Source organism: Prionailurus bengalensis, chromosome E1 (genome assembly GCF_016509475.1).
Source record: "Prionailurus bengalensis isolate Pbe53 chromosome E1, Fcat_Pben_1.1_paternal_pri, whole genome shotgun sequence".
NCBI classification, from domain to species: domain Eukaryota; kingdom Metazoa; phylum Chordata; class Mammalia; order Carnivora; family Felidae; genus Prionailurus; species Prionailurus bengalensis.
The window spans coordinates 56,369,259-56,393,907 of NC_057347.1; the positions used below are offsets into that span (position 1 = coordinate 56,369,259).

The following is a 24,649-nucleotide window of genomic DNA, read 5'->3' on the forward strand; positions in this document are numbered from 1 at the left end:
CCCACACAGTCATCTGTGTGTGTGTGTGTGTGCGCGTGCGTGTGGGAAGAGCACTTAAGATCCGTTCTCTCAGCAAATGGCAAGTGCACCCTACAGTATTATTAACCACAGTCGCCACACTGTTCATTAGGTCCCCGAACTCGCGCGTCCTCCAGCTGAAAGCTTGTTCCTTTGACCAGCCTCTCCCCGCTTTTGCACCCCCAGCCCCCAGCAGCCACCATTTCTATGAGCTCCCTTCTTTTAGATTCCACATATAAGGGAGGTCATGCCGTATCTGTCTTTTTCTAACTTAGAGAGTCTCAAATAGCCTTTTAAAATGAAATAGGATCACAGAAACTGTAGAATAAAGGAATATCAGAGGACCTTTATGTATTAAGAGGAAATGTAGTTTTAGGATTTTATTTTTTTATTTTATTTGCTTAGAATTTTTTATGTTTTTTTTTTTTTTTGAGAGGGAGAGAGACAGAGACAGAGAGTGTGAGTGGGGGAGGGGCAGAGAGAGTGGGAGACACAGAATTCGAAGCAGGCTTCAGGCTCTGAGCTGTCAGTGCAGAGCTGGACACGGGGCTTGAACCCATGAACCGTGAGATCATGGCCTGAGCCTACGTCGGATGCTAAACTGACTGAGCCACCCAGGTGCCCCTTAAGATTTTATTTTTAAAATTTTTTTTTCAACGTTTTTTATTTATTTTTGGGACAGAGAGAGACAGAGCATGAACGGGGGAGGGGCAGAGAGAGAGGGAGACACAGAATCGGAAACAGGCTCCAGGCTCCGAGCCATCAGCCCAGAGCCTGACACGGGGCTCGAACTCACGGACCGCGAGATCGTGACCTGGCTGAAGTCGGACGCTTAACCGACTGCGCCACCCAGGCGCCCCAAGATTTTATTTTTTAAATAATCTCCACATTCTGGCACAAAAACAGACACTCAGATCAATGGAACAGAATAGGGAAACCAGAAATGGACCCACAAATGTATGGCCAACTGATCTTTGAAAAAACAGGAAAGAATATTCAATGGAATAAAGACAGTCTCTTCAGCAAGTGGTGCTGGGAAGACTGGACAGCGACATGCAGAAAAATGAACCTGGACCACTTTCTTAGACCACACACAAAAATAAACTCAAAACGGATGAAAGCCCTAACGTAAGACAGGAAGCCATCAAAATCCTCGAGGACAAAGCAGGCAAAAACCTCTTTGACCTCGGCTGCAGCAGCTTCTCACTCAACACATCTCCAGAGGCAAGGGAAACAAAAGCAAAAATGAACTATTGGGACCTCGTCTAAATAAAAAGCTACTGCACAGTGAAGGAAATCATCAGCAAAACTAAAAGGCAACCGACGGAATGGGAGAAGATAGTTGCAAACGACATATCAGATAAAGGGTTGGTATCCAAAATCTCTAAAGAGCTTATCAAATTCAACACCAAAAACACAAAGAATCCAGTGAAGGAATGGGCAAAAGACGTGAACAGACACTTCTGCAAAGAAGACATCCGGATGGCCAACCGACACATGAGAAGACGCTCAACATCACTCATCATCAGGGAAATACAAATCAAAACCACAATGAGATACCACCTCACACCTGTCAGAATGGCTCACATTAACAATTCAGGCAACAACAGATGTTGGCGAGGATGCAGAGAGAGAGGATCTCTTTCGCACCGCTGATGGGAATGCAAGCTGGTGCAGCCACTCTGGAAAACAGTATGGAGGTTCCTCAAAAAACTAAAAATTGAACTACCCTATGACCCAGCAATTGCACTACTAGGCATTTATCCACGGGATACAGGTGTGCTGTTTTGAAGGGGCACATGCACCCCCATGTTTATAGCAGTGCTATCGACAATAGCCAAAGTATGGCAAGAGCCCAAATGTCCACCGATGGATGAATGGATAAAGATGTGGTGTATATATATATGCAATGGAGTATTACTCGGCAATCAAAAAGAATGAAATCTTGCCACTTGCAACTACGTGGATGGAACTAGAGGGTATTATGTTAAGCGAAATTAGTCAGAGAAGGGCAAATATCATATGACTTCACTCATATGAGGACTTTAAGAGACAAAACAGGGGTGCCTGGGTGGCTTAGTCGGTTAAGTGTCCAACTTTGGCTCAGGTCATGATCTCGCGGTTCGTGGGTTCGAGCTCCGCGTCGGGTTCTGTGCTGACAGCTCAGAGCCTAGAGCCTGCTTCGGATTCTGTGTCTCCCTCTCTCTCTCTGCCCCTCCCCTGCTCACCCTCTCTGTCTCTCTCTCTCTCAAAAATAAATATTTAAAATTTTTTAAAAATAAAGTTTACATGCATGCGTGCACACGCACATGCATAACACACACACGCATTATACACACATACATAATGCACATTCACGACACATACATGCGTATACACGTGCATACATACATAAATACGTGTGTGTACGGGTGAAAAAAGGCTGCTGAACAATATATATAACGTGAACCGTTTGTGCATGTGTTTTAAGGAAAATGTAACTATGCTTTGAGTGCATCAAAGATCTGAAAAGGTACACAAGAAACCGTTCTAACAGCTGCCTCCTGCGACAGAATGAGGAAATTGATGGGGGTGTAGAGACATTCTCTCTACACTTTACATTCATGGTTTGCTTCTCCTTCTGTGAGCATATTTAGTTTTACGAGACGTAGCCCTTTTATATTTAGTGTGATTTCTGATATATTTGGCTTTGGAGCTACCATTTCACTAGCTGACTTCTATTTCTTTTTCTTTCCTGTTCCACGTTCTTTCCCCTCTCATTTCTTGTCTTCTTTTACACCGATCTGTGTTTTGAAACTCACGCCCTCTTAGCTGACTCATACTCTCTCCTAGTCTCGTAGTGCCTGCTGTAAAGATGATAACATGCATCCTTGACTTATCACAGTCTAGTATAAGTCAGTACCTTTACCTTTTATTAGATAATAAAAGAACATTGAAATGTTTAATTACATCCTCCCAATGTAGGTGCTCTGATTTTAATTCCCTGAAAATGCCTTTACTTCACCCTTATTCCTAGAGGATATGTTCGCTGTGTACAGAATTCTAGCTTGGTGGTTATTTTCTTTCAGCATTATGAAAATACTGTCTTCTGGCTTCTGTCCTTTCTGTGAGCCTTGCCATTCCTTTAATGGTAATCTGTCATGGGCGCCTGGGTGGCTCAGTCGGTTAAGCATCTGACTTTGGCTCAGGTCATGATCTCGCGGTTCGTAGGTTCGAGCCACGCGTCGGGTTCTGTGCTGACAGCTCAGAGCCTGGAGCCTGCTTCAGATTCTGCGTCTCCCTCTCTCTCTGCCCCTCCCCTGTTCACACTCTGTCTCTGTCTCAAAACTAAATAAACATTTAAAATATATATAATTTATTTAAAAATTAAAAAAAAAAGAAAGGGGGTGCCTGGGTGGCTCAGTTGGTTGAGCGTCCAACTTCGGTTCAGGTCGTGATCTCACAGCTCTTGAGTTCAGGCCCCACGTTGGGCTCTGTGCTGACAGCTTGGAGACTGGAGCCTGTTTCAGATTCTGTGTCTCTGTCTCTCTCTGCCCCTCCCCTGCTCGCACTCTCTCTCTCTCTCTCTTTCTCAAAAATAAATAAACATTAAAAAAGAATAAAGGTAAACTGTTGTCCTCCTTTGGTCACTTTTACGACCTCTGTGTGTTTGGTTTCCAGTAGACTTACTATGGTGTGCCTCGTTGTGGCTTTCTCTTGATTTATCCTACATGGTGTTTATAGAGCTCTTGAATTTGTGGTTTGATCTGTCGTTCGTCTTAGAAGATTTTCAGTTAGTTATCTCTCTAAGTATTGCTTCTGCCTCTCTCTCTCTCTCTCTCTCTCTCTCTCCTTTGCTTCTGGGTCTCTATTTCCACATACATAGCCTCTTTGTCTCTTACATTCCTTTCTGTAATCTCCACCCTTGCGGTGTGCTTCCTTCTGGATGTTTCCTTCTGTTCTTTCACTAAACGAATTCTCTCTTCAGCTGGGTCCAATCTGCGGTGAAATCCATCCATTCAGTTCCTAATTTCAGCTGCTATATTTCTCACTTCTAATATTTCCATTTGGTTTCAAACCTCGTCTTCTATTGCCTTGACTACATTCAGCAGACTTATCTTGAGGTCTGTATCTGGTAACTCCAGCTTCTAGAGCTTCTATGGGTCTCTTTTTATTGTCTGTTTCTCTTGGGTTTTGATCATATTGTCATGCACCCGATTTTTCTAAAAATCAAGGTGTTTAAATTTTTTCTTTAAAAATCTATTTTTGGGATGCCTGGGTGGCTCAGTTGGTGAAGTGTCTGATTTCGGCTCAGGTCATGATGTCAGTCTATGAGTTCGAGCCCTGCATCGGGCTTTGTGCTGACAGCTCGGAGCCTGGAGCCTTCTTCCGATTCTGTGTCTCCCTCCTCTCTCTGCCCCTGCCCCATTTACACTGTTTCTCTCTCTCTCAAAAATAAATAAACAGTAAAAAAAAAATTTTAAATCTATCTTTAACAGGCTTTACTGAGCCTGGACGTGCAGTCCACCACACGTTTCAAATGGATAGTCTCGACATACGTGTATATACGTGTGAAACCATCGCCACAATCAGGATAGTGCCTCTGTCACCCAGGTTCCCTTCCTCCTGCCTGTCCCCTCCTCCCTGCCAGACAGCCCGTGAGTTGCTTTCTGTCACCACAGGTTAGTGGTGATCTCACTTTCTATGATTTTATATAAATGGGCTCCTCTGATATATGCTCAGTTTTTGGTCTGGGTTTTCTCACCAAGTATAATTATGTCAAGATTCATCCGTGTTATCGCGTGTATCAATAATTGTTTCCTCTTTATGGCTGAATAGTGTTCCATTGTATGGAGGTACCCAGCCCATATTCTGTGTGTGTTCACCTGTTAGTGGACGTTGGGGTCGTTTTCAGTATTTGGCCGTTACAAGCAGAGCTGTTATGAACATCCACGTACAAACGTCTGTACGGACATATCCTTTCATTTCCCTTGGGTAGATCCCTAGGCGTGAATTGGCTGAATCGTAACAGTAGAACTACGTTGAACGTTTTCGGAGCCGTGGGGAGCAGTGGTCGTACTATTTTACGATTCTACCGGCAACGTGTGAGAGTTCTGGTTCCTTTGCAAATTCGTCAATACTCCCATGGCCGGTCTTTTCCATTTGAGCCATTCTGACAGATGTGCAATGATATCGTACAGTTTCCGCTTGTAGTCCCCTACATCTGATGATGGCGAAGATATTTTTGCGGCCCTATTTGTCCTCCCTGTATCCTTTTGGGGGTCTTTTCAAAGTCTGTCCATTTAAAGAATTGGGTTGTTTGTTTTATCATTGAGTTGTTAAAGTTCTTTACACGTTCTGAATAGAGGTCCCATATCAAATACATGCTTGGCAAATATTTTCTGTCTGAGGCTTGTCTTCCTTCTCCAGAGAGCAAAGTTCTTTATTTTTTTTATTTATTATTTTTTTAACGTTTATTTATTTTTGAGACAGAGAGAGAGCATGAACGGGGGAGGGGCAGAGAGAGAGGGAGACACAGAATCGGAAGCAGGCTCCAGGCTCTGAGCCATCAGCACAGAGCCCGACGCGGGGCTCGAACTCACGGACCGTGAGATCGTGACCTGAGCTGAAGTCGGACGCTCAACCGACTGAGCCACCCAGGCGCCCCACAAAGTTCTTTATTTTAACGAAGTCCAGTGTTTTATGGCTTGTGCTTCTGGTGTCGTATCTAAGAAATCTTTGCCTAACCCAAGGTCACAAGGGGTCTTCCCCAGTGTTTGATAGTTTTAGGTTTTACATTTAAGTCTATGACCCGTCGTGAATTAACTTTTGTGTATGATGCGAAGGGCAGATTAAACTTCTAATTCGTTTTCTTCTTTCGCACGTGGACGCGCAACGTTCCGTGACCATTGGCTGAAGACACGATCCTTCCTCCCCTGAAATGTCTTTGTGCCTTTGCCAAAAATCAATTGGCCATGCGCGTGCGGGTCTATTTCTGTACTCTCTGTTCTATCCCATTGATCTGTCTTGACGCCAACAGCACACGGCCTTAACTAGTGTACTTTTACAATAAGTCTTGAAATCAGGTGATGTAAGTCTGCCCGCTTTCTTCTCTTGTCAAGTTGTTTCTTCTAAGCCTGCTGGGGTTTTGACTGGGATTTCATTGGTGGTGGTAGTGCTGTGGTGGTCCTCCTCCTCCTCCTCCTCCTTCCCCCTCCTCCTCTTCCTCCTCCTCCTCCTCCTTCATTCCGGAAAATGAATATAAAAAAATTGTAGAAATAACTCGAGGTCAAGGACGATGCCGTCTTCTTCCAGACACTCTTGGCTTGTGGCTGGGGCCCCAGCAATCTCAGATCAGTGAGAGTGCTCGAGACTATTTAAGACAGATTCAGCTCCTGTAGGGGCTGCTCTAGTTCCGGCCCGCCCTTTCTACCAGCGTGTAATTCCTCAGAATTCCAACCCGAAGGGAGGAGTTTCCATCAGCACCCCCCCCCACCGCCACCCAACTCGGCAGGCCCCGAACTCTGACTTGTCCCCCAGCTCTGCAAGGTGACCAGAAGCTCTGCTCAAGCCTCCTTGCTGCTGACTCTGGAATCAGCAGGTGCCCCTGTGGGGGAAGCCTGGTCTCAGCAGCGACCTCAACAGTCTCCTGCCCTTCTCCTCTCAGATCTTGGCCTTGTAATTCTTCACGCTTTGTTAGATTTTCACCACCTTCGCACAAGGTTTTGTACGTCCACATCTTTCCTGGTCGTTCTCAGAGGCAGGGCTGATATGCTTCACCTACTACACCATTACCCGGAGAGGAAGGCTTTTTTTTTTTTTTTTTAATTTTTTTTTTTCAAGGTTTATTTATTTTTGGGACAGAGAGAGACAGAGCATGAACGGGGGAGGGGCAGAGAGAGAGGGAGACGCAGAATCGGAAACAGGCTCCAGGCTCCGAGCCATCAGCCCAGAGCCCGACGCGGGGCTCGAACTCCTGGACCGCGAGATCGTGACCTGAGCTGAAGTCGGACGCTTCACCGACTGCGCCACCCAGGCGCCCCGAGGAAGGCTTTTTTACGAAAAACGTGTGCAGTTTGGAGTCTCAAAACGTGAACTGTTCATTATCTTGATGTCCACTGATAACTTTCTTCAAGAGCCGCGGTTTACAAGACAAAACCTGGGCTGAAGCTCCTTGCTGTCTGACCTCATGGCTAGCCAGCGGGACAGAGAGAACCTGCCTTCTCTTTTCCGACCTGTCTGTCGGCCTGCTGAGGACCTGCCCTCCCTGAACAAAACCCCTCCCTGGCCCCGCCGTCTCTATGATCGCGAAGTTCCTCTGTTCTCAGCTTCTCCTTTCCTCTCTTCTGTGAGTCTCAGAAGCCCCCAAGAAGTACAACCCAGGGGCAGATCCCAATCTTAACTCCTGATGAGATCCTACGTTGCCCATACCTCCCGGCTCAGGGCGTCCGACGGGTGCCTGGTGGCTGAGCTGTTATCTCCTCCTCTGTGCCCTGCTTCCTGCTGTCCCCCTCCCCCCGGGCTGGGCCTGTTTCCACATCGAAAGCAGAGCCTGGAGCTGGGACTCGCGTCTGGAGGGGCTGAGCCTTTGCTAGTTTGCGGGCGTTCACTCACGGGTGTCCTCCTTGGGGACGAAGGCCCTGCCTGAGCTCAGTGCCAACACATAGCAAGCGCTCCATAAAAATGTGCTCCGTGGATGGATGGACGATGGGTGGAGGATGGAGGGAGACAGAGAAGGAGGGATGAGATGACCTTGGCCCCGCAGCTCCTCAGATGTTCTTAGAGGTCATCAGGGGTTTCCGGGGAGGCGAAGCGGCCTCATTTGGGTGTATTTAAATGTGAGTCCCTATACGGTTTCCTTGCAGAGGAAACACTTCCGTGGCTAAAAATAGTCCCGCAGCCTCTCTGGTCTAGTGCAAGTTCTGCAGCTCACACATGAAGAAAATGGAGACCAGAGAGGGGAGGGGCCTTGCCCGAGGTCACGCAGCTGGCTGACGGCTCCGCAGTTGCTGGCTTCCAGACCAGGGGTGTCTCTTTGGACGGCTCTGCCTTCCGCATTTGGGGCGAGGTTCCCACGCCCAACCCTCCTCTTCCAGGGGAAGGACAAGTTTCTGGGCATCCTGAACAAGTACATGGAGATCCACGGCACGGTGTACTATGAGAGCCAGCGGCCCCCCGAGGTCCCGGCCTTCGTGAAGAACCACGGTCTCTTGCCACAGCCTGAGTTCCAGCAGCTGCTGCGCAAGGCCAAGGTGAGCCCCGCCCCCCGCCGTCCTCACCCCCTCGGTACCGGTGCAGCCCGGTGGACTTCTGGGCCAGGACTTGCTGTTAGAGCCGCTGAACGCATGGCAGGCTGGGGGCACGCCCTGGCTGGAGTTCCACGGACTGACTGCTTCTGGAAGTTCTGCACCGTATTCCTGGAGCAGCAGCGGGTACAATGAGCATTGACTCTGGTGCTGGGCCCTGAGGGATCGGGGTCAGCTGAGGCTGGAGGGCCTCCAGCGAGCATTCGGGTCCTCTCCTGCTCTAACCATAGCTCTTCCCGCAGGCCCCCTGGATATGTGTGTCTGTGGGTGGGCTGGGCGAGGAGGAGCGGCTTTGTGCAGCCAGCAACCTGAACAACCTTACACTGCAGCCCGGGGTTCAGAATCATGTATCGATCGCCTTCCAGCGGGGCCAGCCCCGTGAGCACTCCTGGCGCAAGTTAGGTGCTGAGTGAATCGTTTTTAGGGTGTGTGGGTAAAGGTCCTTTAAGCTCAGCTGTAGGTGTGGGTCTGAAACCTCCTAAGCTTGAGACCCTCACCCTTGTCTTGCCCCCTCCAGAATCCTAGCCCGCCGCAGCAGGCACGGGCCATTGATATAACCGAATCACACCTCCTCTTCCCGAATGGGGAAACTGAGGCCTAGAGAGGGGGAAGTGTGTGCCGTGGCACACGGCCGCCTCCTGTGGATGTCCCCGCCCTGGCTCCCTGGGGCCCTGGGCTGCGGTGCCCAGGCTTCCCTGACCGTTGTGCCATCTGGCTTCCTCAGCTCTTCATAGGGTTCGGCTTCCCCTACGAAGGCCCTGCCCCGCTGGAGGCCATCGCCAACGGCTGCGTCTTCCTACAGGCCCGCTTTAGCCCGCCCCACAGCTCCCTCAACCACGAGTTTTTCCGAGGCAAGCCCACCTCCAGAGAGGTGAGTGGGGAGGGTCTGACGCGGAGCCCCCCGCATCACCCGGAAGAGGGAGACAGGCCTGGGGTGAAAGGCCACGTGGGACAAGTTGGGGGGGGGCGTCCCCTTAGCCCAGCCCGGCCAGGCAGGCACAGGGGGAGATGGCTGCTCTCTCTGCCCCGCCAGCTGTTCTCCCAGCACCCCTACGCAGAGAACTTCATTGGCAAACCCCACGTGTGGACCGTCGACTACAACAACTCGGAGGAGTTTGAAGCGGCCATCAAGGCCATCCTGAGAACCCAGGTGAGGCTCAGATCCAGTCAGGGCTGCCATCAGCCACCACTGCGGGTCTTAGCCGTAATTAGAAAAAGGTGTCCCTCTTGGTGAATTCAGACTCGTAAGCTTGGGCTGGGAAATTTGATGAGGGGTGGGGTGGTCCCCACTTACCAACTCGAGTTGGCGGGGGAGGAAAAAAAAAAAAATGCCTTTGTGCTGTGAGCAACCTGCACAACCGTACACGGCAGCCCTGGATCCGGAATCATTTATTAAGCACCTTCGGAGACTGAGCCCTGTGAGCACTGCCTGCACGTGTCAGGCGCTGAGTGAATGTTTCTCAGGAGTAGCGCTTGGAGGGTCTTTGAACTCCGCTGTTGGTGTGGCTCTGTGGCCTTTTGACCGCGTGCCTCAAACTATAAACGTGCCGGCAGGTCATCTGGGGGTCTTGTTAAAATGCGGGTTGGGATTCAGCAGGTCTGGGGCGGTGCCGGGCCCAGGGCCACCCTTCGCGTAGCAAGGGGGAGAACTTTCCGGGTTTCCTCCAGCAGGTGTGTGGGCATTGCCATGTGTGGGGGCACGTGTGTGGGAGTGGTGACTGCTGACGGCCCCCTGTGCTCTTCTGGTTCCCTTATTTCGGAAAGGGGTCCGACTCTGCTCACCATGATCCCTCTGGACCTGTCTCCCTCCTTGCCCAGCACCATGTTAATTGAGCGTGCCCTCCCCAGGGAGGGGAGGGCACGCACTGCTCAGGGTCAACTTCTGGGTCTGGGGCAAACCCGGAAACCTGGCGAGCCTTCGTCTTGGTGAGGCCACCACAAATGAGTGACAGGAAACACTGGTTCCTTCTGCAAGGACAGCCGCGTCCCAGGAGGACACTGCTGCCCCAGGGGAGCTGGGGACGCTGCCAGACTCAAGGGCATAGACCGGCAGGGAGAGACCCTCCACCCCAGCCCCGGGGGACTTACGGGCTTAGCTTTGGACCCAGAGCCCCGCCTGGTTGTTCTGACCGTGAGGCAGGCTTGCGTTTTCTTTAAGTTTATTTTTTTTTGAGAGAGAGAGAGAGAGAGAGGGAGAGAGAGAGAATCCCAAGCAGGCTCCAGCTGTCAGCGCAGAGCCCGATGCGGGGCTTGATCTCACGAACCGTGCGATCATGACCTGAGCAGAAACCAAGCGTTGGACGTTCAACCGACCGAGCCCCCCAGGCGCCCGTGGCTTGTTTTCAATCACCCTCCTTTCGCCACCAGTCACTCCCACGCGGAAACCCCAGCCTCTGTCCCCCCTCGTCAGAGGCCCCCCAGAAAATCCCCGCCTCCCTGGCCTGCTCCGTTCTTCCACTGACCACACCCTCGTCCTTCCCTCCTCCTGTCTGGCGGCGACGTTTGTCTAGTAGAACATAGCTGCCCGGAAGAACACAGCTGTGTCACAGCCTGCGCCCGTCGGTAGTCGTCAGGGACACGGGCAGGTCGACCTGCCAGGTGGCTGAGCCCCTGGAACCTCCCTGAGCAGTGAGGGGGTGACGCCCTCCACTCCGTTCTTCAGCGTCAGCTTGAGGCAGTCTCTGCCGTGAGTCCCTCCAGGCCACGGGCCGTCTTCGATCGGGTTCCTCCAGGAGGTGACCCGGGGGCACAAGTCGGTTATTTGGAAAGTGATCCCAGGAGGGAGCGTCCTGGAGTGACAGAATGAGACAGCGTCTAACAGAGTGGGTCACCCCAGCTGGCCCCTGGCCGTCAGTGCTGGCGGGGACCTATGGGGTAGGTCACATCCCAGCGTGACCTCCATCGCTGGGTGGATGAGGGCTGCACCTGGGGACCCTCGCAGGGCGGAGCCAGCCAGAGACAGTCGTAGTGGGTGAGGGGCTCCCCAGGCGGCCTCAACGCAGGAGAAAAGCCGGAAACTGACCGACCCCAGCCCCCAGCGGTGACACACGGCCCATTCTGCGTTCCAGGTGGGCGCGGCATGGGAAGGGCCCCCCACCCCCCATCCTCCTCCCGCTCCTCCCCTCCCCTTGAAAAGCAGTCCTCCAAGGCTTCTAACCCAGGGGACAAGGTCAGGGGGTAGACGACATACCAGCAAGCCCACCCCCCAGGGCTCAGGTCCGGCCCAGCCTGCAGGAGACATTGCTAAGCTCAGCGAGCACGTGGAAATATGTTCCGTCCGCAGAACAGAGCCGGGCTGTGGGGGGGGCCTGTCAGTGAACGTGCTCTTCGGTTCGTGGGTTCTTTCCGGTCGGACACACAAGAAATCGGTAACGGACGCTGCCCTGGGGAAGGGCCTGGGTGTCCGGGATGGGAGGAAAACTTACCTTTCACTGTTTTTTCTTTTGACCTTTTTGTTTTGTTTTGCTCCAACGTCTGTTTAATTCTGGGAATGAGTTAATTTAAAAAAATCACAATAACAAAAGGGTCAAGGAACCAAGGTTTTGCCGATCTGCCAAGCGGAGACTGACAGGTGGTCCCCGAACCTACCCGCCTGCTGCCTTCAGCCCCTCCGGGGGTCCCGCCACCCCCGCCTGCCTCCCGGGCAGTTCACACCCCCTTACTCAAGAATCGCTCGCCCGGGCAGGCGTTTAAAATGCAGGTTCCTGGGCCTGGCATCTGATATTAAAGGACCGGGTGTGGCCCTGGCAGCTGCCTTTTCACCAAGCAGCCTGGGTATGTGTCCCAATGCTATTTTGGAGAACTGATTTGGGGACAGCTGGCAGGAGCCGAGAGGACCAATGAGGGCCACCCTCAGGGGACACAGCTTGTGCGGCAAGTCCCAGGGCCTTTCACAGGGAGAGGGGGGAGGAAAGGTGAGGAACGGGGAGGAGGTGAGAGAGACCCCTGTCACCCCCCCCACCCCCCGCCTCCCGCTCTCCTTCCAGCGCAGGACCAGCACCTGCCAGCCTGTCGAGACGGATTATACCGTGAGCACCTGTAATTAGGCCTAATGGGGGTAATTTCCAGGCAGGCTGGCTCCTCTGGTGGAGATTCATGGCAGGCGGGACGCGGCTGGCTGATGCGAATTACGTGTGATGTGGGCTTCAAAGCGCAGCGGGAGTGACTCGGGGTGGGGTGGGGGGCTGCTGCTGTGGAGCAGGCCGAGTGGCATTTGGAGGGGAACTCTCTCCTCCGGGCCCCGATCTCTAGCCGGGGCTTGAGGTCTGGTACCCTGGAGGTGTCCAGGGAACCGCTGGGCAGGAGCCGGCTGCCGGGGCCATCGTGGCCATCAGCCCCAGGGCTGAGGGCAGGTCGGGGCCGGGCCGTGCACCGCTTGGGGCCGCAAAGGCTGCCGGTGGCTGGGGTATAGGACCCGGATTCTCTCGGGTTCTGGAACCAGCCGTGGATGAAGAATAGTGCTCTCAGCTGCAGGGAGAACTGGGGACAAGACCAGATGGGTGGGCTCTCGTCCCGAGAATCTTCTGGAGGCCTGCACTCGTTTCAAGGGGAGCAGCTGCTGTTTCCCTGGGCACCCCCCTCAGCCTGAGTGTCGGGGATGCCCCCCAGGCAGAGGGCCCAGGATGGGCCTCCAGCCCTTCGAGGTGGGGTCTAATGGGAAGCAGGACCCACCCGGTGCACCTGAGTGGGCTTCCGGTGCTGCCCGTCTGTGACGGGGGAGGGAGGCTGCTCCCACTGGGGCAGAGCTGTCAGATCACAGCACCTGGAGCTGCGGGCAGGGAAAGGGCGTAAGTTGGAATCGGGCTGGGCCGGGTGTGGCGCCCACGCCCCCACGTACACACAACACACACACACACACACACGTATGAGATGCGCTTTGCATCTTATACACACACGTGCACACACACTGGGGAGAAGCAAGGTCGGAGGCCCAACCAGGCTGCTCTCTGAGTCTGGGATGGGCTATCCCCACGGCCCCGTCCAGCCAAGGTGGCTGTGTGCCGGGGTCACCAGAGAGGGCTTGGTCAGGAAAGGTAACTGGCAAGGAAGCGGGGTGCCCACTCACGGGCGGTGGACACCCCCTTTATCACCGTGTCTCCCTATTCCCCTTGCTCCTCTGGCCCCAGCTACTCGGCTCATCTGCTCATCCCCGGTGCAGGCTGCTCTGTAACCGTCAGGTACTCGGACAGATGGTCTGTGGCCTCTCCGTCTGGGGGCTCGTGTCTTACGTAGCTCCCAGGTGCCTGGCCTGGGCAGGAAGTCTTACAAATTCTCCTCGCTGCACCTGACCGGGAGATGCCCCTGTGTTCCTTTTCGTGAACGTTGTACCTTCTGGGCAGAATACGGGCAGAGCTGGAGGTGCTACTTGCTGAGCACCTACTGTATACCGGGCACTGTGCCAGGCAGGCCCCGGTTCTCCAGGGGGCCTGTAACCTGGGAGACACGAGGGACAGATCAGAAATGATGACACAGGTGCCAGTTCCACCCTGGAGGAACTCTAGGGTGCCACCCAGGAGAGTGGTCCTGGACAGGAGTGGGGCTGGGGCTCAGGGACGGCTTCCTGGAGGAGGTGTCACCTAAGAGGGGAGGGTGAACACATCTGGGCTGGCTGTGGGAAGGGCAGGCATCACAGCCCGGGAGGGGATGGGGGCTGAGCTTTAGGACAAAGGGAGGGCAGCCGGGAAGGGGGCAGGCAGGGGGTGGGATGGCCCCCAGGGCCACAGGCAGGTGTTCCAGCTGATCCAGAGGGGCCAGGGAGATGGTGTGGGGGGAGGGGCTTCCAGACGCACCAGATTTTGCCCCCAGTGCTGAGCAGGGCTGGCCCCCAGCAGCCGGGTCAGGGAGGGGCCCGGCGCTCCTCCCCCATGTGTCCTCCGGTCTCTCCCACAGGTAGACCCCTACCTGCCCTACGAGTACAGCTGTGAGGGAATGCTGGAGCGAATCCACGCCTACATCCAGCACCAAGTAGGTGGGCCCCCCCCCCAGCTCTCCGCCCTCAGGGGTGGGTCCTCCCCTAACCCCATCAGCCCCGAGGACGCTGTCTCCACCCAGGGCTCTGTGTCCGTTAAACCCCCGCCCCTTCTTCACCTGTCCGTCCGGGTACTTTCCCCGGAGATGATGCAGGGGAGCGGTCCTGCACTGCTCAGGCCAGGAGGCCAGGCCTGGGGGTGAGGTGGGGCGGTCCTGGGCGTCCAGCTCGAGAGCCCAGCCCCATGCCACAACACAGAAACAGACTGTTATTTTTACTTTGATAAAGAAGTCGTGGACAAGTCTGGTAACTGATTGGCTGGGGAGTATGGAGGACCCCCCCCTCCACCCCCAGGGATGAGACTGGGCTGGGGACCAGGTCCTCCGCCCTGAGAACCCAGGGGATCTGAGCCTCCTGAGGGCCCAAGGGTGGTCCTTCCAAGCTCTAGGGCCCAGCCGGGCAGCGGAAGTACAGGTAGATGGCTTTATAACTACTTGATATTCAGACCGATAGCGTGTGGCCTCTGGCTGCACCTTGCCCCCAGGCCCTGAGGGCTGGAGAGTGCTTGACACACAGGAGCACTGAGGCCTGCAGCAGAGAGGGCTTGGTGGGGTCAGGGCCAGAAGCTAGAACCTGGGACTCTCAGCTCCCAGCCGCCCTTTGGGATGTCATCAGGAAACTCACAGGAAAGCATTTGCTGGGCCCTACGGGTGGTCCCTGAAACTGATCCCTGCCGGGAGAGCCCTTCCCCTCCCCCGTCCACACCGCAGGTGGGGCACATGGGCCTCAGGGTAGAAACCCTGAGTCTAGCCAAAGCATGAGGTAGCACAGGGTGGATCAAACCCTGCCATCCAGCTGTGACGCCCTGGGCAGTTTCCTTGACCTCTCTGAGCCTCCGTTCCCCGCCCCCCAACTGCCGAAATAGCTGGAGGCATAGTGGTACCCTTTTGATGGGGTTGTCACGAGGGGGGAAAAAAATGGCATAACGCGTGGCGGTTGGCCTGGTATTCGGGAAGCTCCCGATGTGGTACGATTGTTGTCGTGGCGAGGCCACACCCCCGGGTGTCAGCGTCCCATTTCCCCTTCTAACGCCCGCCCGCCCGCTTTCCTCCTGCAGGACTTCTGTGCAGCCCCAGGCGCTGTCCCGCCAGGGGCCCGAGCCCCACAGAGCCCCTTCGTCCTGGCCCCCAATGCCACCCACCTGGAGTGGGCCCAAAACGCCAGCTCGGCGCCCGGGGCCTGGCCCCCAGCGCACTCCCTCCGAGCCTGGCTGGCCACCGCTGGGAGGGCCTGCACGGACGCCTGCCTGGACCATGGGCTGATTTGCGAGCCCTCCTTCTTCCCCTTCCTCAACAGCCGGGACGCCTTCCAGAAGTGAGTGAGCCCCCGCCCCCGCCCCCACCTGCCTTCCGTGGGCGGCCCAGTGCAGCACGCCTGTTGGTCCTGGTGCCATCCCTGCCCCGCCCCCTGCCAGATCCCTGCCCCGCCCCCTGCCAGCCCCTGCCCTCCACCCCTCCCTGAGCCTCTTCTAGGTCCAGGCCAGCAAGGCTGCCCCGGGGTCCTCCTGGTGGCTCAGCCTGCAGCCCCACCTGCCCAGCCGTCCTCCTGTCCTTTCTCATAGCGGGCAGAGGGGGGCGGCAGCCCGGCGTCTGTCCCCGGGCCTCCTGGAAACGGGGTCCCTGTTGAGGACAGAACGGGGAGGGGAGCGGGCGGCGCGAGGCTGGGGCAGTGAGCGCCGCCCGCCGTGCCTGTCCAGGCTGCAGGTGCCCTGTGACAGCACCGAGTCGGAGATGAACCACCTGTACCCGGCCTTCGCCCAGCCCGGCCGCGAGTGCTTCCTGCAGAAGGAGCCGCTGCTGTTCAGCTGCGCCGGCTCCAGCACCAAGTACCACCGGCTCTGTCCCTGCCGAGACTTCCGCAAGGGCCAGGTGGCCCTGTGCCAGGACTGTCTGTGAGGGCACCCGCCCGTCTGGCCCTCCCTGCCGCAGGAGAAAGCACCAGCAGATTCCGAGCTCCAGCGACCCGCCCGCCCCTCGACGCCCCCAGACTGGAGCTTCCTTCCTTGGCCAGGAAGTGTACGCGGGGAGGGGGCGGGGCAGCTTGTCCAGGTGCCGGGTGCCCGCCCCAGGCAGGCTCCTCGTCCTCATCCGCGGGCTCGTGACAGCGTGGTGGCCAAGCAGAGGGCCCCGCTGGCAGGAGCAGGTGGTCGGGGCCCCTGGCTTTGTGCGAGGACCAGATGGAGAGAGGGCCCTGGTTCTTCTCGGGCCCACGATGGGGCCTTAGGACGTATGGGGAGGGAGCAGGGGCTGTACTTGCCCGATGACCCACTGAAGGGTCCAGAGAGTGATGTGTGAGGGGTCAGTCTTGTCCCTTTGTGGTCAAGAGGGACAAGGGACGGGGGGGGGGGGGGGGGGGGGAGGCCAGGCTGGGGGACCCTGCTCATGCCTCCTCTCAGCCCCATCCCGCCTGCCTTTGCAACGCCCCCCCCCCATTGTATACTTGGGGGGCACAGTGGGAGTGCGGGGGCCGCCTAGACCCTGGGTTGAACCGTCTCTCTCTCCCGCTTGCTCGAGCTCTCTCCACTTCGGGCTTCTGCCCAAACTCATCTTGGCATGACTGTGACTCCAGGCCATGGACTTGTCCCCAGAGCCTCAGTTCCCGGCCCAGCAGGCTCTGGGACCCCCACCCCTTAGCATCACTTGTAGGCAAAGGCTGGGGACGGAGCTGTAGCCCATGGTACGTCCAGTCTAGTCCCTGGCTTCCCAGGCCCGCTAGCCCCCAGGTAGGCCCCCCCCCCACCCCCTCCCCAGTGCTGCGTGTCCCTATCTCCAGCCTCTTCTAGCCTCCAACCGCCTCTGGACCCAAGCATCATCTCTGTGTGGCATGCCTGCCCCGGCCCCAGGACACCCCCTCCTCCTCCTCCCCAGGCCCGGAGCCCTGCCCGAATAAACAGGTCAGGCCTCCAGAGACACTGCCACCCCAGCCCCTTTTATAATCCCACCCCCCCCCTCCCCCAGCCAGGCCTGACCCTCCACCCTGCCAGGGAGGCAGCCCAGGGCCCTGAGAGCCGGGAGAGGGGAGCGAGCCGGCGTGGGACCGAGGTGGGGTGCCTCCCAATGCCAGACCCCTCTCTGGGCCTGGGTGGCCCCTGCAGCCGCAGAAACTCAGTGGTCGCCAAGGACCTGGCCCGTCGGGGGAAAGCAATAGAGACACTCTTTTCTCTCTCTCTCTTTTTTAAAGATTTATTTCTTGAAATAATAAATATTTTATTGGGATGTGAGGTGCAGACAGCAGTGTGCTGTTTCTTATCTTTTCCTGGGACGGCCAGGGCGTGGCCGTGGGGGGAGGTGGCTCGGATATCCTGGGGCCCTGGGGCCCTGCTGCATGTGTCTCTTGGAGCACACAGGGTGCTTGGGGCTAGAGAGTCGGTGCTCCCCGGGTCAGGCTGCCCAAGGGAAGTCCCTGCGGGTGCCCCACACCATGACTCCAGGGACCCTGCTCAACAAGCAGGGCTGTACCCGGTTCCGTTCACCTCGGGCTGGCCCCCGCGAGGTCAGAGAGCACAAATAAATTTTGATAAAAGCCTGAGTCAGATCGTGACAAATACTGGCTAATACTGGCCATACTGTACTTCAGACACAGGGCTGACGGTCGGACACACAACTTGTCATTTTTTTAAATTTTTAATTAATTTATTTTTTAAGTTTTTTTAATGTTTATTTTTGAGAGAGAGAAAGAGACAGAGTGCGAGCAGGGGAGGGGCAGAGAGAGGGGGAGACACAGAATCCAAAGCAGGCTCCAGGCTCCGAGCTGTCAGCACAGAGCCCGACGTGGGGCTCGAACTTACGAACCGCGAGATCATGACCTGAGCCGAAGCCGGACGCTTAACCGACTGAGCCCCCGAGGGACCCCTCTACTTACTTTTAATTGATTTTTAATTTGCAATTTCTTGATGGCCTAGGATGTGGGGGCATCTTTTCATATGCTTACTCCCCATCTGTGATCTTCTCTGTGAGGGGTCTCTTCAGGTCTCCTGCCCAGTTTGCAATCAGTTCTTTGTTTCTTACTGTTGGGTTTTAAGAATTCTTTGTACAGGAGCCTACTTCTGAATGCTCTCAAGCTTTGAACTCAGGCGGGGTGGGGCGGGCAGAGGGTGTGGGGCGCTGGCCAGCCGGAAGGGGAGAAGGGGACCCTGGGAAGAGCCTGCAGGCCAGATGTAGGACCAGATGCCGGGGTGGGGGAGGCTGTGAGTTCTACGGCCCTTCCCCCCTGGACCGGTGCCCGGCCCCCCTCCTCAGCGCCCACTGGACAGGGGAGGAAGTAACGGGCCCAGGCCGGCCTCTCCACCACCCCCGTAAGGTGACGTCATCCTCCCGCTGACAGGTGAGGAAACCAGTCTCCGATGACGCCCCTCCCCAGCCTTTGGAATCACCGGGGGGGGGGGGGGAGCGCCCGCCACCCCCACATCCGGGCTGCATCCAGACCAGTAAAACCCAGTCTCTGAGCAGGGCCTGGCATCCGAAGTTTGAAAAAGCTCCCCTCCGGGTGTTTGTACCGAGCATCTGATGTGAACCCCTGGGCTGACATCCAGACGGGGTAGCTCCTCTCTGCAGCCCCACCTCCCGGCTCTGCTCCCAGAGGGTCGATGGGGTCGAGGACCTACTCACTTGCCCTGCCCCTCCCTCCCGTCTCCACAGCCCAGGGCCCCAGCTGACTCCAAGACTTGAGTCCCAAGTTCGAGGGCAGGAGAGAACCCTGGGAGGCTGTTGACAAGCACCCCTCCCCAGGACTGGGGAGGCTGGAGGGCAGCGGAGGGGGCAGGGTGCCCTGCGGTCTCTGCAGAGGCCTGGGAGGCATTGCCAGTTTGGTTTCCTGCAGCCGGAACCTGGTGGGCTCAGCTTCTCTGCGTCCCGGCACCGCAGCTGACCGCTTTCCCTTTGCGATGCCAGGGGCCCCTCAGAACACCAACCTGTGGCTGTGGGACCCCCCCCCTAACTCTGTGCTTCTGGCTCCTCCTGCACGAAGTACGGGAAATAGGCCACCCAGGGGGGTGGAGGAGGAAACAAGGTCGGGCAGGTCGGGGCCCGGGTACGAGAAGGGAGGTGAAACAGGAATGGGCAGTAGGGGGTAGGGGGGCTTCTGGGCTTGAGGCTCAGGACTGCCTCCAGGTGCTCCAGGATCAAGGGGCTCATCGCCCCTTCCTGGCAGCTGAGGGCCCTGAGGCTCCCGACCGCCACTGCTGCCCAGAACCGATGCCACATATTCTGACCTCAAGCCTGGAGGGTCTTCTCCAGGCCACAGCTGCTGGGGGGTGGGGGGGGGGGGCTGTGCTTGGGTAGAATGAGATGGAGAGTATTGTGGGTTGAATTGTGTCCCCCAGAAGGTATGTCAAAGTCCTAACCTCCAGCACCTGCCAATGTGATCTCATTTGGAGAGAGAGCCTTTGCACGCGTGATAAAGTTGGAGCCCTACTGGATGGGGGTGGGCCCAGAGTCCAATGACTGGGGTCCTGAAACAGGAGGGACAAGAGGCACCGGCGGGGGGGCTCAGTCGGTTCAGTGGCCGACTTCAGCTCAGGTCGTGATTTCGCGGTTCGTGGGTTCGAGTCCCTCCTCGGGCTCTGTGCTGACAGCTCGGAGCCTGGAGCCCGCTTTGGATCCTGTGTCTCCCTCTCTCTCTGCCCCTCCCCCACTCGCACTCTGTCTCTCTCTCTCTCTCTCTCTCTCTCTGAAAAATAAATAAATAAACATTAAACCGTGAAAATAAAAATAACAACAGGGACACTTGGACCCAGACACACACGGGAAAAAGCCATGTGCAGACAGAGGCAGCCACAAACACAGCCATGCCGAAGATTGTCGCCAGCCCCCGAGGCTGTAAGAGGCCAGAAAGTCTCCTCTCCTCCAGCCCCCTGGGGGAGCACGAGCTGCGGACTCGGGTCTCACACCTCAGGCCTCAGACCCTGGGCCTCCATAATGGAGAGAATAAATTTCTGGCTTTTTCTTTTTTTTACTTGTTTTTCCTTTTCCTTTTTCTTTCCTTTCTGTTTTTGTTTTTAGGTTTTTTTTAAGTTTATTTTGAGAGAGAGCGTTTGAGAGACAGTGCGCAAGCAGGGGAGGGGCAGAGAGAGAGAGAGGGAGAGAGAGATCTCAAGCAGGCTCCGCACTGTCAGCGCAGAGCCTGATGGGGGGCTCGAACTCACAAACCGCCAGATCATGGCTTGAGTCGAAGTCGGACGCTGAACCTAAGACTGAGCCGCCCAGGAGCCCCAAATTTCTGTTGTTTCAAGCCACCCAGTTTGTGATCATTTTTTTTTTTTTTACAGTGGGTCACAGGAACCCATACAGAACAGGTCAGATTTCTGCTGCTTTTAAGGATGGATAATCACAGAAGAGGGAGGTCACCACCAGCCCAGAGGCTTGCGCTGAGTGTCCCCAGGGTCATGAGCCAAATGGCCCCTGGCCAGACGGTTGGCCCCAGCACACAGCCCAGCCCGTCTTTTCTCTGGAGGACAGGACGGTGGTTGCTCTGTAAAAGTCCCAAAGGAAAAAGAAGGTTGGCCCCAGGGATGTTGGCCGACTGTGGTCCACACCGCTGTCCCCTCCAGACACACACAAACACCCAAAACTGGGGGTCCGGGGCCTCTGGGGGCAGCACCCAGGTACTTGGAACAGGAGGGGGACGTGCCTGGAGCCCGACTTCCCAGCTTGAGTCTGGGACCGCAACCCTCCAGCTGATTGAGCCTTAGATGGCCTCCCTCTGACTCTCTGCTAAAAATAGCCCAGCCCTGGCTTCTGCACATATTTGGATATCGGGCTCCAGAGACTCATGATGCCGGAGGGATAGCGAGGCAGATTCTTCCCATGTTGGGTGTGAAGCCAGAACAGAGGCCATTTGCTTTCCTGGTCAACTCCCAGCTACCCGCGCCGGCCCTGGCCGCCCAGGCCTGACCCTTTCCTTGCGGACTCTTTGTCGGGGGGACCCCAGGGCTGGCGGGGGCTTGGGCCTTTGGCTTTTGGAGTTTCGGGCTGGGGCAAAGCTGCAAGGGCTCCGTGGGAAAACACGAGACACCCCCGGAGGCTCCGTACCCTCACCCTAGTTCCCCCTTGTCCCTTAGAACCTTCACCTGGACACATGGGTTGTGGTGTTTCTTTCACTTCCTGGTGTTTTATAAAACAAAGCTCTCCATGGGGCGCCTGGCTGGCTCAGTCGGTAGAGTGTGCGACTCTTGATCTCAGGGTTGTGAGTTCGAGCCCCACATTGGGTGTAGAGATTACTTAAAAATAAAATTGTTTTTTTTTTTTTTTCAACGTTTATTTATTTTTGGGACAGAGAGAGACAGAGCATGAACGGGGGAGGGGCAGAGAGAGAGGGAGACACAGAATCGGAAGCAGGCTCCAGGTTCTGAGCCATCAGCCCAGAGCCTGACGCGGGGCTCGAACTCACGGACCGCGAGATCGTGACCTGGCTGAAGTCGGACGCTTAACCGACTGCGCCACCCAGGCGCCCCAAAATTGTTTTTTTTTTTTAAAGAAGAAAAGCTTTCCAGTTATCTAGGGTGATATGGGGTTAAGTTGGCGACCTTCCAAAGGGGGGTTTACATTTAAAGAGTGACTTCTCTCATGGAGTAAACATGTGCTCGTGCACACACACACACACACACACACTAACTTGGGCCTTGGAATCAGCCGGCCCTGGTCTCAAAGTCTGTCTTTGACACTTGTCAGTGGCTGCAACCTTCAGCAGTCAACTTCTCTGAGCTTTAGCCCAACGTTTAGGTAAGTTTGGATGCAAAATTTTTTTTTTTTTTAGTTTATTTATTTTTTGAGAGAGAGAGAGAGAGAGCGGGGGAGAGGCTGAGGGAGAGGGAGAGAGAGAATCCCAAGCAGGCTCCGCACTGTCAGCACAGAGCCTGATGCGGGGCTCGAACCCACAAACCGCGAGATCATAAACCGAGCTGAAATCAAGAGTCAGATGCTTAACCGACTGAGCGCCCCCCGGGGGGCCGCTGGGTAAGTGCAGATAATACGTATTAGTATTGATTCTTATTACTGCCGTAATGAGTGGCCGCAAACTTAGTGGCATAAAACAACACTAATTTATTATGTTATTATTACATATTATTTTTCAGTCAAAGTCCAAAATGGGTCTCATGGCTAAAATGAGGTGCCTGCAGGGTCACACTCCTTCCGGAGACTCTAGAGGAGAATCTGTGTCCCCTGCCTTTTCCACCTGCTGGGGGCCACCTGTGTCCCTTGCCTTGTGGCCCCTTCCTTCATTTTCAGAGCTGGCGATGGCTGGCCGAGTCCTTCTCACATCTTATCACTCTGGCACTAGCTCTCGTGTCTCCTCCTTCTGCAAATAAGACCCCTGTGATCACACGGTACCCCCCAGATAATCCAGCACAATCTCCCTATTTTAAGGTCAGCTGATTAACAATTCAAATTCTGCAACTTGATTCTTCCTTACCACGTGTGCGAGTCAGGGCTCTCCAGAGAAACAGGAGTGTAGACATATATAGACATCTACATAAGTATAAAGAGAAAGAGATTTATTTCAAGAAGCCGGCGTACGTGATTATGGAGAGTGACGAGCACGAAAATCTGAAGAGTGGGCTATCGGGCTGGAGACCCGGGGAAGAGCTGACCGTGTAGCTCAAGTCTGAAGAACATCTTCTGGCAGAATGTTCTCTGTCTCAGGGGAGATCAGTCTTTTGTTCTACTCAGGCCTTCAACTGATAGGACGAGGCCCACCCACACCCTGGAGGGCAATCTGCTTTATTCAAAGTCTACCTATTTAAATGTTAATCTCATCCAATCTCATCTCATCTATGTTAATTCTCTCATAGAATCATCCAGAATCATGTTTGACCACATATCTGGGCACTGTGGCCCAGCAAACTTGACACACAAAATGAACCATCACATAATCTAATCTAACATATTCATAGGTTCTGGGGATTGGGACACGGACATCTTTGGGGAACCATTATTCTGGTGACCACAACCACCTCTGTATTAGTTAAGGTTTTCTAAAGAAACAGAACCAATAAAATGGAATATATATGTATATGATTTATTATTAGGAAGTGGCTGATGTGATTAAGGAGACTGCCAGGTTGGGCCAATGGTTTTAAGCGTTTATCTGAGTCCAAAGTCCTAAGAACCAGGTGAGTGTAAGTTTCAGTCCCAAAGCCAGCAGACTTGAGACCCAAGAAGAGGCAATGTTTCAGTTCAGGTCTGAAGATGGAAGAAGACCCATGTCCCAGCTCAAGGCAGTCAGGAGGGAGGAGACCCCCCCCCCTTACTCATAACAGGGTCAACCTTTTTGTTCTTTTCCGGTCTTCAACTGATTGGACACGGCCCACCTACACTGGGCAGGGTAGGCGGGGGGCATTTGCTTTACTCAGTTTACCTCATCCAAAAACACCCTCGCAGGCATACTCGGAATAATGTTTGACCAAAAACCTGGGCACCCCGTGGCCCCATCAACGTGACACATAAAATTAACCATCATACCTCCTGCAGGGAAGTTTTGAATCCTATCACATACCAGGGTCCTGGGGCTGGCTAGCTCCCACTGGCCTGCAGAGGTGCTTGTTAAATTTTCAGGAATTTTACAAGCCAGTTGCTAAATTGTTGGTATCTCGAAACTGGCCGTGGTGGGAGAATTTATACTGTGCAAATTGGCACGCGTTACAAATCAGGGCTTTTATGTGTCATTCACATTTTCTTTTCCAGAGAGCGGGTCTATCCCCCATGCAAGGTGGCCCAGCCACTGTTCCATAAGTAGTGATTCTCTTCCCTTTCCCCCTTCGGCCAAAGCCACAAACCATCCCTGCCCGATGAAGCAGCTTCTTTGTAGGCGAAGTCTCACCCTGGCGGAGGGCCCCCCCAAGCCTTCTCCGCTTTCTTTCCCACTGCGGTCTGGAGGTCCTGGCGGCATGGCCTGCTCTCTCTCCCACCCCAGGCCCAGATGAGCCTGGTCAGGGCTGACCCAGGCCACTCCTCAGAGCCCCACGCATCCAAGGGTTCGATGGGCAACGTGACGCTGTGGGCCGAGTGGGGCCCTGCTTCCCCCTAGCCACGCTCAAGAAAATAACTAATAATAATCAATGAATAAACTGTGTTTATGGAGAGCGGTTTACCACAAAAAGCCTCAGGGTACATTGCACTGAAACATAATTAAAAGTGGCGTCTTTTAAACATTGATTTGAAACAAACAAACAAACAAAGTTGGCTCTATTGCCCAGTGCGGGTACCCCCACACCTCCCTCTGATCCTGGCTTTGCGGATGGGCCTGGAAAGGTGGGAGCGAGGGTCCTCATCATGGGGACAAGGGTGCAGCAGGGAAGCCTGGGAAGGGTCCAGGGGAGTGG

General features: G+C 55.1%; 1 protein-coding gene across 2 annotated transcripts in view; it reads left to right on the forward strand.

The window, feature by feature from the left end:
- Window positions 1–17,551, forward strand: part of MGAT5B (alpha-1,6-mannosylglycoprotein 6-beta-N-acetylglucosaminyltransferase B) — a 71,504-nt gene extending 53,953 nt beyond the window's left edge. For both annotated transcript variants that reach the window (XM_043585679.1, XM_043585680.1), the window contains 6 exons: window positions 8,094–8,249; window positions 9,028–9,174; window positions 9,337–9,453; window positions 14,193–14,267; window positions 15,389–15,645; window positions 16,028–17,551. In XM_043585679.1, the coding sequence (XP_043441614.1) occupies window positions 8,094–8,249; window positions 9,028–9,174; window positions 9,337–9,453; window positions 14,193–14,267; window positions 15,389–15,645; window positions 16,028–16,226 (951 nt within the window). In that variant the 3' untranslated portion in view covers window positions 16,227–17,551. The remainder of the gene's footprint in view (window positions 1–8,093; window positions 8,250–9,027; window positions 9,175–9,336; window positions 9,454–14,192; window positions 14,268–15,388; window positions 15,646–16,027) is intronic.
- The last annotated feature ends 7,098 nt before the right edge of the window (window positions 17,552–24,649 follow it).